The following is an 11,747-nucleotide window of genomic DNA, read 5'->3' as shown; positions in this document are numbered from 1 at the left end:
TGAACCGTGCCTTATCATGGATCCTCAAAGAATGAGCACAAGCAGCCAAGTTTAAGCTAATTTTGATATAATTACACTAGTTTTGGTCAGTGTAATATATATACACACCTTTTTATGCATTTATACTGAAAGCCATTAAGACCCTTACTTAAACATTAGCCTGAATATGTCTACTAGAATACTTTGAAATTGATACTGTGATGGAAAGGTGTCCATCTGCATTCATTCAGACCAGAGACAAATTTAATTGTCAGTGACAATTGCCCATGTGATGTATTTAAAGACTGAGTAAACACTGCATGAAAAGTATATAGTAGTACATGTTAGGCAGGGAATTTTGCTTTCCACTTGGCACAGCAACAAGTTTGCCAGAGACAATAGTTTGGGACTGTCCAGTGGAGCAAAGCTTCCCATCTGGCAGTGCTTATGGGTGGGTACCCAGGGACTTTTGTATTATAAGAGAAGAGGGAAGAACCAATGACAAATAAGATAAACCTGCTTATTTTCTCATTCTGGGAGTGCTCCCCAGCATCAGCTGCTCCGATCGGAAACATCATCACACTTTTCTGCGTTATAGTCTGAAACATTCTGGCTACAGGAATTGTTGAACCATCACGAATAAAATCTGGATCTTCTCCAAAAACTGAAATATATAGGAAGAATGAATTCATTATTAAGTGAAATAAAGGTGCTTTCTTCTGCTACCATATGTTTGAATAGATAGCGGTTATTAAGAGCTTCTGGGTAGAAATTGCTTTGAGTGTGCAGCCAATTGATTTCATGAATCAGCTGCACTCTACAAACCTCTGGCTTCATATCCATACACAAAGAACCTAAATGAGGTCATTTGACTACTCCTGTTAAATATACCCCAACTCAGCAAGGTAAGAAGATGTGGCCAAGTTGTTCCATCAAAATCAATGAGATTCATAGGGGTAACACTCAACTGGGAAATCACTTTTGCTCTACGAGCACAATTCCCCTGCACACTTAAAGGCACATTAAGAATTGAAAAAAAAAAAGAACATACCCGTTTTTATTGCCTTTCTTGCCGCTTTATATAGTGGATCATTAACACTAGCGAGCCAGGGCTTTGCACCCAAAGGCATAGACACTTTCAGTTTGTTTGGACTGTTCCTCTTGGAAAAGACACTTTCCAAGTGCTCCACCACCTGCAGGGAAAACACGTTGCACTCAGTGTTCATCTTCTTGCAACTCAAGCTTACACCCACAGTCCCACTTCTGCTTTCAGAAACAGGTAAGTGCTAGAAATATTCAGTTTGCCACTTGGGTTGTAAATTTGCAAGGTGCTAATAGCAACTTAGTTTATTTACATTGTAGAAGCCAAAGAAAAGGTTTGCCTCTTACCTGTTGTTTCACAACTGAAAGGTCCATGTGGGGGACCTGACGGATTGAGAATTTGCCAATGACTTTTGCTGGAATGACAGTTTTAATTCCTGTTTCATGAAAAGCTCCTTCAATCCCATGAATAGAGAGAGAAGGGTAACGCCACAGGTGCAGAAGTATTTCTTCCTTCAAAAAATAACATTGAAAATAAAAGGGATGACACTGAAGCCATTCATAATTTATATCATTAATATGAAAAAAAACAAGTTTTTTCCATCCTAAAATTTGTATTAGGAGACTCCTGTATTTTAAAGATGCTTGATTTATAATTTTAACCCATGCTCGTATCTTTTCATTTAAAAAAAATACAATTTATTTCAAGTCAATATTTGTTTACCTTTGGAAATATTTGTATGAGAACAGCTTTTCATGCACAACAAGAAATGTGGAGCATTATTTAAAAATATCTTGGAAGTAAAATTTTTTAGGGCAAAGTAAAATCAGAACAACAACTGATCTGACCATCTGTTGATCTCAGAACTTCTCACAGGAGAAACCTGGTGAACAGTTTAGCCAGACCCCTCCGAGATGATACCCAGGAAGAAATTCTACTAATGAGCAGTTAAATAACACAAGAGGTAAGGTAATAATGTTCAGTAACCAAGTTGATCTGTTTTTCTGAAGATAAGGAAAAGGGAAAAAAAAAAGAAAATGTATATTCCAAGGAAGAAAAGAGAGAGAAATAAAATACTTGGTATTTTTCTAGCAGATCTTTATAAATTGGCCTTCATGCAGCACCCCAGGGCACAGCTCCTTTCCTTCTTTTCCAGCTTGAAGAGATAAGAGCTTTATGTACACAAAATTTGCACCACTTCATCCTCATACAGGTAAAACATCAAAACTTATATAACATAGTTACATTATATTCCTGTATTACTGATTATTACAGTCTAGCTTGGGCTAATTCAGCAGCTTTTGCATGGAAATAAAAGCATCCAAGTTAGAGCTTGTACCAGTGATAAAAAAAAAAAATGAATCATTCCTTTCCTTTCTCCCAGTTGCTACTCTTGTGCAGAGACATCTTTCTGAGCCAGTCCTTACCTGTTGTTTTTTATTTAGGATATAATTTTTAATGCTGGCACAGAGAGGCATATGGCTTTGGAATTTTTTTGGGGCATACTCAGCAGACACCAAAATCTGAATTAAACAAATAAATACCACCCCAAAACACATCTTCCTAAAGCTGCCTCCCATTTTTCAGAGCTGAATACAACTTCCTTCCTACTATGTAACCTGTACTCAGGGGTTTTAATGCTTATTTTGTTTGACTGGTTGGGTGAGGGGGAGAGGATCTGCAGTGCAAGAGAGGGGGAACAACACTTAGTTTTGCATTATTCCTTTCATTGATATTTCAGATCACTTTCCCCAGACACAGTAGCTTGCATTTTCAGCAGATTGATTTTAGCTACCTTTTAATGCTCTGTGCTCCTTTATTTTGAGTTTGCCATTGACCAAAAATATCTTTCAGTTTGGCTTTACACATAAATGCTACAAATGGGTGATTTAAATTCTTTCTGCTGACCATTTATACAGATTTTATGTTACCTTGGTGCCATAGAGGAATTTTTTCACACCACCATTATTTTTATGTTCCTCTAGATCAAATTCAATTGATTCATACAATTTCCTCTCCTCTTCAGTCAGGGCAGCAACGCTGTCATAGATTCCAGGGATCTGAATGCAACCTGTGGGATCCACAAGGCTGTCTACAAAATAAGACAGAAATATTAGTACAAATGGGACCAATTTCTTCCACTTGGCAATCACACCACCTTTTCCCTTCTACCTTTTTACCAAATGAGTAAGCCTAAGAACTACTAACAACTGTTCGCATCCATCAAGATGTGGCACCTAATGATGTATTTTCATATTTATTAAGAAAACCATTGAGCTGCTGTTTGTGTGTAGTGGGTCAGACCAGCTGCTGACAAAAACATCTTCCTACTGAGATACAAATCAGCATTAGAAGGTCAGGTTTTGCTACATGTGTATGGATTCAAGTTGCCAGCAATCCTTAAGTGGTCTTGATTGACACGTGACTGACAACAGCACAACAGTCTGAGGTCCTTGCCTTCCTGGGGATATTCCCCTCCTCAGCTGCTGCCACCATAACTATGCGGAGGTTGGGAAACCTGGCAATCTTGCTTCAATTAGACTTGCCTTACTCAGGTCAATTAAACATGGCACTGACCTTCATTAGGCTGATTGCTAGCCATTGTTCCCCAGTTACTCCTGAGCAATTATGGATGTTATTACCTAGCAGAGCTATCAGGTCCATCATAGGCTCGTGAATGATGCCTCCAAAAGTCCCAGAGTGTAGGTCCTTGTCACCACATTCAACCTGTACCAAAAACACTGGTTACGTTTAAATACTCCCTACCTTATTCTTGAGCATTTTCCACAGCAACTGGTGGCTTCAGGTTTTTTTAAACAAGGCCACAAATGCATAGAAACCAATTATGTGTTTCTATTTATAAAATGGAAAACATCATGACAGGAACAATCTGCTTTGGTAAAGAGAAGATAGGGCTCTGTTATTAACCACTAGAGAAATTCATCTGTCCATAGCACTTGCGTGCATTTGAGAGCTAGGGTCCCTCTCCATTCCCTCCCTTGCTTCAGTAAGATTAAACACATCCTAAGGGAAACTTTTGCATATTACTGTTTCTAACATTGCAGAATAAATTTTTCAAGTTCCCTATCCTTTTTATTTAATTCAAAATCTTCACAACAAAGGCAAGAACGAACCTTACTTGTTTTGCATTAAGAAAATATATGTCCAACCTTAAATCCAGATTGCAACAAATGAGAATTTAGAGGTCTCTTCAATCATATGGCTTTAGAATAGAGAGAAGCCTTTGGTTTGTTAAATAGGTTCTTTTTCAAGACACATTATCATACTCAGGTTTATCATAAACTATTTTCCTGCAATGAACTTGTTTATTCTTCTCAAAACCTCATTACAGCCAACTGTCTGGCAGCAGGCAGGGATCATTTTTGATGTTTTAATAGCATCCTTTTTCTTAACCAAGACTTAGAAGAATTGAATTAAGGCTGCCAAGGCTCTTTTGGTTAAAAACAAATTTCATTCTTTTTCAGACATAGATGTTAATGCAGATTTTTCTTTAGTTCTCTAGTTCTTTAATCTTCTTTCTGAATTCCTTTTATGCTTCATCAGGAAGTTTCTAGGGGAGAATTTTCTGCTCTTCATTTCACAGCAGCTCATGCTGGCTGCTAAATATACTACAGTGCACTGTTATTTGCTTCTGCCAATGGTTACAAAAAATTGTGTGGCTTTAAAACCCAGGGATCTAAATACCTTGAGTCCCTTTAAGCAGACACATTGAATTAAGCAGTATCTGCTGCAAAGGGGCAGAGCAGAAGAAATGTTTTTGGAGAGAGTCAGGGGGTGTAGGGACAAGGCTGCTAGAGAACGGAGCTGATGAGGAAAGACTGGGAGAGTGGCAGGAGAGCAATAGGACAAGAAAGGGATCGAGGGGAGACAGGTAACTGGAGAAATGATGATTGACGAGAATTTAATGAAAGTAAATAAGGCTAGTTGAACTGAAATGAGGAGGAAAATCTGTATAAGCCAAAAAGGATATGGAATAAAGCTCTGTATTTGTAAATAGTAAGCTTGCTCTGAGTCTCTCCCTGCACAGATACAGATGTGATTACAGATACACAGTCAGGGGCCCAGTTCAGATGAACCTGTGTCCCTTTACCTCCACAAAGAAGCAGGCATTTCCCCGACTCCCATACGTAAGGGCAGGCTTCCTGTTGCTGAGCCAGAGGTTGTCCGAAATCACAATATAATCAACATCAGAGAAAAAGCACTGGCTTTCTTCAAGTAACTTTTCTAGCCCCAAGGACCCTGCTTCTTCCATGCCTTCAATTACAAACTTGAAGTTTACTGGCATAGCCTAAATGAACATTAGAGAAGTCTGGGTAAGGAAAAAGCATTTTCAAAACCAAAAATTCTTTAATATCAGAAGCAGACTGGCTTGCAGTACACATTGTGTTAGGAAAAGGAGGACACAGGATATACAGCTTGCTTCAGTAGAAAGGGCAGTGATAAATAGACAATTTCCCAGAAAAACTTGGTTTTCCTTATGTTTTTATCTAGTTTTAATTTTTGGAGGAGAATAAGTGGTATCTTCTCTCCTTTGTGTTTTCAGAAAACTTGCTGGACTGTCATATTGAATGGGCTTTCTCTCCGTGCTATTAAGTATTCTAATTGGTTTTGAAAGTCTACCTGTCTAAGAATGGTTGCATTTTGACAAATAATTTCCTGCCTCTCATGTTTCCACTATTAGTGCCCATGCAGGACCCACTGGCAGAGGTCCACTGCTGCAGTTTTCCCGACGTGTTATCTATCCCCAGAGTTAGTCACACAGTGGTAAAAATGCTGCTGGTGTTTCTACTATAATTGTCCTTTTAGCACTCATTAATCCATTTGCCTGATAGTTTGTAAGGATGAATTTAGAAGGGTAATTAAGAGAACTTTTATTATGGAATACTGCAAGTTAGAAATGCTGACACATCCCATAGGAGAAATATATTTGAGTTTAGTTTCCCGTTGCAATTCATTTTCTCATTACAGGTTAAGGTGTTTTCTCTTTTGATTTAATACCCAGATTAAATGCAGGAACAAATATGTAAAATTAAATGAACTTGTGTTTTGGATGGGTTCTCCAACAGTTCATCGAATGACCACCAAAAAATTTAGAAACAAACTGTTCATTAATATTTTTTTAATGGCCTGTCCTGTTTTCTAGGGAAAGGCCTCAAATGACAAATTTCTTTTTCCTTGCTTGTTAAAATGCCAAAATAGCTATTAGTAATTTAATCAAATGGCAAGATACAGAAAGACAGACCCATAACCATATCTACTTACAACAGCTAATCTGTAGGCAAATGTGTGTATTTACTAGCACTTAAGAGCCACTGAGATCAATTCAGTACTATTGATGCAAGGAAAACAGTTTTCCATAAGGTTGCAATAGGACCAGAAAAGTCAAGACTTATGCTCTATTTGTGCCACGTCATAACAGAGACACAAAACTGTTTCTCAATGGTGTAACAAAATGTGTTGTGCAAATTCACCTTACTCGTGCTTGCTAACCCAATTATAAGCTTAGATTATATGTTGGTTTAACTTTGCATTGGGGTACGACTAGCCCAAAATTATTAAATATGCAGACTGATTTAAAGATATCTGTGTTGGTCATTGTAATAGATTAGGCTAAAATTTGATTCTTAGAGATACGTCATGCCATAAGCAAGTATATTTGTACTTGGTTAGTGCACCCATTCAAAGAATTCATTTTGATAAATCTAATACTTGGTCGAAAGAATAGCCTGTTATATATGAGCATTTTCTGATATTTGTTCACATAAATTAAAGGTAGTAGTAGGTAGACAAACCCAAATATCATCAGAATGTAACAGTAGAGATGAGTCTAATGATGAACCTGTGATGTATATTATTTTACCATTTCAAAAGCTCTCAAGAGAATAGGGTATCAAAGCTGCTCAACGTACATAATATATATTGAGTGCTTCCTTTAGTGTGTTTTCCTCTCAGGGCAATGACAGCAATTCCATATTTACATTGCATATAGACTGTTCAAAATAGAAATGCTCAAGGACAGATTCTTACTAGAGTGGGACCAGTGCTCTGGATGTAGCATTAGAAATAAGCTAATATTTCAAAATGTATGTAGACATCTCTGTCCCAACAGATATCTAACTCCCAGGAAGGTAAATGCATCCCTCCAGAGGAAAAAAAAATAATAGTTCTTCACTGGTACATACTAATTTCAAGGCTCTGAATGTTTCCACTGCATTTATCCAAGCTAAGACAGGTCCTTTATTATCTGTTGCTCCACGCCCATACAGATTTCCTTAAAAAGGAAAGAGGAAAGTTTTTAAGCAATCTTTGAAACTTCTCTCATCACTTCAATGCAATCAGCAAATTCCTGTTGCCACAGAAATTGTAGTAGTGTGTCAAGTGAAGTGTCAAAAGAATCAAGATTTCAATGACTTGTTTTCAATAAGGTGATGAGTGTTTCCCAGTGGACTGCTACATTCTATCCCCGCCCCCCCCCCACACACACACTCATGTATATACATCATTGTGTGGTTTCTGCTACATGCCAATTTTTAAGCTTTACTTTTGTTCTTAGGAGCTGTTTGTTCACACCAGACACGCCTGGAGAGTTTGCACAATATGCAGCCTCTGTGCACAACAGCCAGCCCAGGTAACAAACAGTAAAAACCCCACCACAGTAGAAGTATGAAGCTACAAGCCTAGGTACATAACTTCTTTGTAAGCGTTCAACTGTACATTTACATCCAGGGACAGATTTCAGTTTCATGCACAGATAAATCTGTTTCATATACAGGTAAGTCTGTGGATTGCCACTACCAGATTTATCCGTAGTAGTCCCCACAGGAGGCAGAAGAGTTACCCCAGTAAGGGGGTTTGGAACTGGTCCCAACAGATGGGAAAGGGCAAATTAACATCTATAGGACAGGCCTAGGAATCAGGATTTCTGCCTTCTTGCTCTTAATCCTCTGCTGACCCTCCATCCTTAATTTTGGTCCTTCAAGTCAATGTAGCTTTTCGTGCTCATCTGGCTGTAGTGGAAAGAGGAGTACACTAAGGGGAGGGGGGTGCTCATTCTTCCACCACCAATGCTCCTTAGCTCCAGCATGGCAGATGGAGGCACTAAAGGATTATGAAGCAAGAACAGGCAGTGTGAGGGAGGATAATGGCTGATCCAACAACCCAACAGGAATTTTAAAGCAGAAATAGTTTCTCTATTGAATACTCTATAAAGCACCATTAACCTCACATGGCTCTTCCACACCAAATATTAAGCAATCACTGATGTGTCTCACTGCTCACAGCATGGTCAAGGCTCAAAGCCCCTGGATTTGTCCCACAGATTTCCATGGGAGAAGTCCTCATGCTGTGGTTAAACATACAGGGAGCCTCCTACTCAGAACCTCAGAGCTGTGTATCCAAATAACAATACAAAAATAATGACCAGATACATACCATTGATCTCGGTCAATGTGTAAGGGTCAGTTTTCCAGCCATCTTCCTTTTTGGCAGGCTGCACATCTACGTGACCATAGAAGCACACAGTGGGGTTTTGTGGATCCTTCCCCAGTTCCCCAAGAATCACAGGAGGCAGTGGGAGGTCCTGACCATCAGTCAACTGCAGAGAAACATTAAAAAAGCAACAAAGGAAAAACAAACCTTTGAAAAACTTGCAAATGTTATCTAAAAAACCCTAGAATTCTCAGTATTGAACATACTTCTAACATATTCAGTTGGCTCTGGTTTGATCAGCCTACAAATCAGACTTTGAAACCAGCTCTAACCTACCCAGAGAAATTAAGATTTTTTTTTTTTCTCCCCATTTGTTTAGGCTCTGCAGGGACTTTTTGGAGTTCTAACATTTTACTGCCATAAATGCCCTCATTACTGAACTCTCATTTCCCAGCACTGGAGAAGACAAAGTTGACTGTGCTGGAGTGACAAAAGTATATGTTGCGACACTGAAATACTCAGAAAGCCCCACAAACTATTTGGGGTTTGATTTTGTGACAGACAAATCAGAGGAGACCTGTAACTTCAAATACAGAAACAAAATAAAGATTTGCTGGCAGGAGGCAGTAGGAGCTGTTTCAGACTGTTTTCAAAACAGGTTAAGGCTCTAACCTAATCCTGTTAGTTACCACTGTGCAGAACAGGTCTCCACATTGGCCACAAGAGGCTGGGTGTCTCACAGGAGAGAGAAATAAGAGGTGAAGGAATGTGAGTACTCCCTTGTATTCACCAATATCAGTCTGTATCTGTCTGTTGCAACACAGAAGTGTCTGCTTGCCCAGCAATTAAAGGAAAAACCCATTTTGTGAAATAATATTTTATCCCTAGGCAGAGAAAAGAATCTATGGTCTCTGATCCAACAACAGGTAATCATTCCCCACATTATTGACACAGACAGTTGCTATATATTTTGGCAATTATAACTGCATGCCAAGTGCATGCTGAGGTTTTAATTTTTGAATGCATTCATTACGACTATGAAATCACATAACCTGAAATATTAAAGTATTGCTATGCTGCAAGGTCCCTGTGCTAGGACTCTCACAATCCTCCCCAGAAACATCGAAGGAAGGAAGAGGGAATCACTAGTGACCTTCTGAATTCCTATTATAATAAAAATCCAACAGCACAGGGCACAAAAGACCCTCTGACTACAGTAAGGTAAGTAAACTAGAGACAAAGATTTGTCAGAGATTAACTCTTGCCTGTTGCTTTCCAATAGTCATTAAGAAAATAGCTTGGAGCATTTGTCAGAAGCTCCTAAAACCAAGGCTGATGCTGAAGATAGCTAGCCCTTTCTGCCTGGCAACACTTTCCTTGTAAAAGCTAAACCTCTCTCATACAGAGACCTTGCTGACAAACTGATGTATTAACTATCATGCTTCATTACTTAAAAGAACATAAAAACAATCCCTGGTAAAAAAAAACCTCAGGCCTTTAACTTTTGCAAACTGCTTCCCTCCAGTTAAAAGTGCCAAACTGTCCCTGCTATGCAGAGATCATCTGCTTGCATTTTGTCTGTGGTCTCTTAAGTCTGTTTTCAGACAGTCTAAGGAGGGACTGATTTCAGCAGTTATCATGTAGCTACAGGACTATTGATAAATTGCTATCTAGCTACCAAAAATGTCAGTAAGTCATAGCATACATATGCATATACATAGCACTGAATGTAATAGGTAAACCACATGTGAAAATACATTTTAAATGCAAGAATCAGACAAGCACCTGATGTGACCCCAGGTTTACTAAATTAACAGTGGCTCCCAGCACTTCAAGTCTGTCTGCTGCCAATGCCATCATTCGTATTACTTCTTTCCTCAGATCTGGTTGAACAGAGTTGCTCTCCACAGCCACCCATTCCTTAAGATCCTGTGCAGGAAGGAAAGAAGGTGGTTAGATCACCCAGGATGCTGCAGTGTTTGGCCTTTGAAAACAATCCAGTCACAGCAATGTCATGGATGCTGTAACGCTTCAAAATCAAGCGGAATTGCTTAGATGCGTCCCCAGGTTTGAGAGTCCTGATTTTGTAAACGGGGAGGGTGCCCATGCTTAGGCATTTGCACTGTCAACCATGGATCTAAAACCCAGTAGAAGAGGAGGTAGACTAGATGCTGACCAGTTTGCACTGCAGAAATTGCATTATTTACCAATTACCTCAATGATCCTTGTGAGGAATCAGAAGTGCTCATAGCTTTACAGTATCACTGATACAGATGGGAATAATTATGTTTCTGCCTTTTCACATGGAGCAGACAAAAATGAAAGCACAAACCAGCATGGGACCAAGACTCTTCTCCTTGTCAAGAGCAAACCTACAAAAATCAGTTCCAATGCAAAGCAAGTGAGAGGGCATCCTATCTGGCTTGTTTCTCCCACTTGGGTGCTTTTTGGCTCAGTGGAGCCTCTCTCTGCATGCACTTGAAGGATGCCCAGAGCCACCTGGGTCTATGGAGGTCCACACAAATCCCTCTTCCGCCCAAAAAGACCCCAGCACAGACTGTCCCCTTTCAGCCTTTGGAAAGCACATGTGGCACACCTGATGCTAGACCTGAAGCCCTGCTTGTTACCTTATTAGCAAACACTCAGCTGACATGTAGAGCACAGGCCTTTGGGGCACCAGTTCTGTGCTCACCACTTCACTGCAATATAGTTCCTACCTCGATGAAATCACTTTGATGTGCATCAATGTACTGGAAGATCTTTGTCTCCAATGCTGAAGACAACAAAAACGACATTACTGCCTTAGAGAGTAGCACAGACCTGAGATGGATTCTATCTGAAAGTTAAGGATAAAATTCAACATGTTAAAGACATCCTGCAATATGCACTTCTAAGTGCTAGAAAGCATAAACAATTACAAAGTGCTGAGCCTACTCAAGTCTTGTTTAAGTTCTTCAAGCCAGAAGAATATACCTGATTTTATCACGTAAAACCTTCAATCAACTCATAGTCAAGTTTCTGAAAGAAAAAAGTGAAAAAAATTACCAAAGAGTAAAGAGCTTTACAATTTCTGCTTTGTAAGTAAATAAGGGGAAACATTTTCTAAAGAAACATTTGTTGCATCAATTTTCAATGCACAAACCTCAAAATGTATGTTCTGGGAAGACAACCCCAGGGGAAGACTTACAAACACCGAAACACACCAGTGGACCCAGGGACTTATCTTTTTCTTCATTTCCAGAAGGAAGGAGAAAAATGGATTCACTGATACACATAT

The 11,747-nt window shown here is 39.2% G+C and overlaps 1 protein-coding gene across 1 annotated transcript in view; it reads right to left on the bottom strand.

Annotated features, from left to right (window-relative positions):
• The window catches only part of CNDP1 (carnosine dipeptidase 1 (metallopeptidase M20 family)), an 11,743-nt gene extending 478 nt beyond the window's left edge, over window positions 1-11,265 (bottom strand). Inside the window, exons 1-10 of the mRNA XM_010079667.1 lie at window positions 11,188-11,265; window positions 10,256-10,399; window positions 8,474-8,636; window positions 7,225-7,313; window positions 5,133-5,330; window positions 3,664-3,748; window positions 2,953-3,113; window positions 1,369-1,533; window positions 1,031-1,172; window positions 496-643 (exon numbers count right to left, since the gene is read on the bottom strand). Of these exons, the coding sequence (XP_010077969.1) occupies window positions 496-643; window positions 1,031-1,172; window positions 1,369-1,533; window positions 2,953-3,113; window positions 3,664-3,748; window positions 5,133-5,330; window positions 7,225-7,313; window positions 8,474-8,636; window positions 10,256-10,399; window positions 11,188-11,265 (1,373 nt within the window). The remainder of the gene's footprint in view (window positions 1-495; window positions 644-1,030; window positions 1,173-1,368; window positions 1,534-2,952; window positions 3,114-3,663; window positions 3,749-5,132; window positions 5,331-7,224; window positions 7,314-8,473; window positions 8,637-10,255; window positions 10,400-11,187) is intronic.
• Window positions 11,266-11,747: the final 482 nt, after the last annotated feature.

The sequence above is a fragment of the Pterocles gutturalis genome, unplaced genomic scaffold (genome assembly GCF_000699245.1).
Source record: "Pterocles gutturalis isolate BGI_N339 unplaced genomic scaffold, ASM69924v1 scaffold17014, whole genome shotgun sequence".
Taxonomy (NCBI): domain Eukaryota; kingdom Metazoa; phylum Chordata; class Aves; order Pterocliformes; family Pteroclidae; genus Pterocles; species Pterocles gutturalis.
The sequence above is the reverse complement of the archived record's forward strand: the minus strand, read 5'-3'. Positions and strand labels throughout refer to the sequence as shown.